This window comes from Lycium ferocissimum, chromosome 6, assembly GCF_029784015.1.
Source record: "Lycium ferocissimum isolate CSIRO_LF1 chromosome 6, AGI_CSIRO_Lferr_CH_V1, whole genome shotgun sequence".
Taxonomy (NCBI): Eukaryota; Viridiplantae; Streptophyta; class Magnoliopsida; order Solanales; family Solanaceae; genus Lycium; species Lycium ferocissimum.
The window spans coordinates 72,128,965-72,131,325 of record NC_081347.1 but is presented as its reverse complement, the minus strand read 5'-3'; the positions used below and the strand labels follow the sequence as shown (position 1 = coordinate 72,131,325).

At 34.9% G+C, this 2,361-nt stretch overlaps 1 protein-coding gene across 1 annotated transcript; it reads left to right on the top strand.

Moving 5' to 3' along the window:
- The first annotated feature begins 299 nt into the window (after window positions 1–299).
- On the top strand, window positions 300–1,817 carry LOC132061625 (zeatin O-xylosyltransferase-like). Its single transcript, XM_059454398.1, has one exon. The coding sequence runs from the start codon at window positions 300–302 to the stop codon at window positions 1,815–1,817; it is 1,518 nt and encodes a 505-aa protein (XP_059310381.1).
- The last annotated feature ends 544 nt before the right edge of the window (window positions 1,818–2,361 follow it).

Below are 2,361 nucleotides of genomic sequence, written 5' to 3'. Positions count from 1 at the left end.
AGTTTAAACGAATACAGTGATAATGACCATAAGATTCTTGACATATTCAGACTCAAATAAAATATCAAACAAATAAAATCAAAAAAGAGATCATTAGTTTTTCGTTTTACTATCATTTCGATTAAAATGCCATAAAGGCCTTTTTATGGCAAAGAGACAATCACTTCTGTTTACATGAGCTTAGCTTCTTCAATGTTTCTTTTTCTTTTTCCTTATTTTATATTTCATCATCAAATAACCGTATTTATAGGGGCTGGCTGCTACATCAAGAATTAATATACCCAAGTACTTTCTTGAATATGGCTAACGTTAATGTTGTTTCTTCATTAAACCATAGCCAAACTGGCATTGAAGAAGGTGGAGATGTTGTTGTGGTCATGGTACCTTTTCTAGCACAAGGACATCTCAATCCGCTCCTCCATCTCTCTCGCCTCGTTTCTTCCTACAATTTACCGATCTATTATCTTGGCTATAGTGACAAAATTAGTCTGGTCAAACGTCGTGTTCATGGATGGAATCCTTTCACCACTTGTAATATTCATTTCCAAGAATTCCCAAATCCACCATCTCACGAACTTTCTCATGATCAATTATATGGTTCAAATAAATCGTCTCATCAAATCGCGTCACGCTTCATACTACCCATACTTGATGAGTCCCTTATGTTGCGCGAGCCAGTAGGTGCATTCTTACTAGAAATTGCTAAAAAAACACGCAGAGTTGTGGTCATATATGACTCTCTAATGGCTAGTGTTGTGCAAGACATAGTTTCTATACCAAACGCTGAGGCCTTTTGTTTTAACGTCTCTTCTGCTTTTATGATTTGTTCCATGTATTTGGAAGAGGCGGTGAGACGATTCCATCTCCCTACATTTGTTGGGAAATTTATTGGGAGAATTCTACTCCCTAATGGATTTCAATTTCCCAATAATATCCCATCTTTTCAAAATTGTTTCATACCAAAGTTTATGGATTTCATTCTAATGCAAGATAGGGTCAACACCTTTTGCTCTGGAAACCTATACTCAACATGCAAGGCAGTTGAAGGACCTTATCTCAATGTTCTTTCAAAGTTCAATAAGTTACTAAGAAAAGGAAAGCAATGGGCTATTGGTCCATTACATCCAATTGCGCCTTTACCATCTGCATTGCCATTAAAAGAGGATGATGATCAAAACATTAATCGTCGTCACAAGTGTTTGAAATGGCTGGACAAACAAGAACCAAACTCAGTAATATTGGTTTCATTTGGAACAACAAGTTCATTATCTAGTGAGCAAATCAAAGAGCTAGCTATAGGGTTGGAAAAGAGTCAACAAAAGTTCATTTGGATAGTGAGGGATGCTTTGTTATTAAGAGAAGATGATCAACAAGTCCAAATTCCTCAAGATTATGAAGAGAGAGTAGAAGGAACAGGAGTTGTGGTGAAAGATTGGGCGCCTCAATTAGAAATCCTGGAACACTCATCAACGGGAGGATTCTTGAGTCATTGTGGATGGAATTCTGTCTTAGAGAGCATTACCTCGGGAGTTCCATTAGCTACATGGCCTATGCTTTTTGACCATCCAAGGATCGCAGTGCTTGTGACAAAGGTGCTGAAAATTGGCATCGTTGTGAAGGATTGGGAAAAACGCGATGAGTTAATTACATCGACAACTGTTGAGACTGTTGTAAGAAAATTGATGGCTTCGGCAGAAGGAAATGAGATGAGGATGAGGGTGATAGAACTAAGTAAAAAAGTTAGACAATCCATGATAGATGGAGGGGATTATACTACGGAGATGGATTCTTTCATAGCTCATATCACTAGGTGCTAAGTTATTTTTATGACCAATAATAATATGTGCTTTTTTTTTTTTTTTTCTAACATCAACTTTGTTCGTATTTGGTATTTACATCAAACTACTATTTTATCATGATTAAGTAAAAAATTAATGTGATAATATGCATTAACTTAATTACTAGGATTTAGAGATAAGAGTGTGTATGTGAATACAATATATAAGTATTATGTATTCGTTGAATTGATGTAAACATGATGTATAGAATTTTTTTAACCTTTTCATCAATCATCAATACCTTCTGAGTTTCCTTGCTTATTTAACAAAGTACTTTGTTTTAAAGACATAAACATGTGTTTTAAAGACATAAAAATATGCTACTTTGTTTCATAGTTTTTGTAACGCCAGCTATGTTTATTATTGCCATAGATTCTAATTTGCTGATTTTTTAAAATAGAATTGAACAAGATTTGACGGAATCAAATTACAGGTTACTGGATTAATTACGTGAAACGTCGACAAAATGCTATGTTATTGATGGCTAAACATTGAAAAATTCAACATCAAATTTCCAGGACGA

What these genes read in the sequence shown, in the direction of transcription:
- LOC132061625 (XM_059454398.1), top strand. Translation starts at nt 300, where the DNA reads ATGGCTAACGTTAATGTTGTTTCTTCATTAAACCATAGCCAAACTGGC.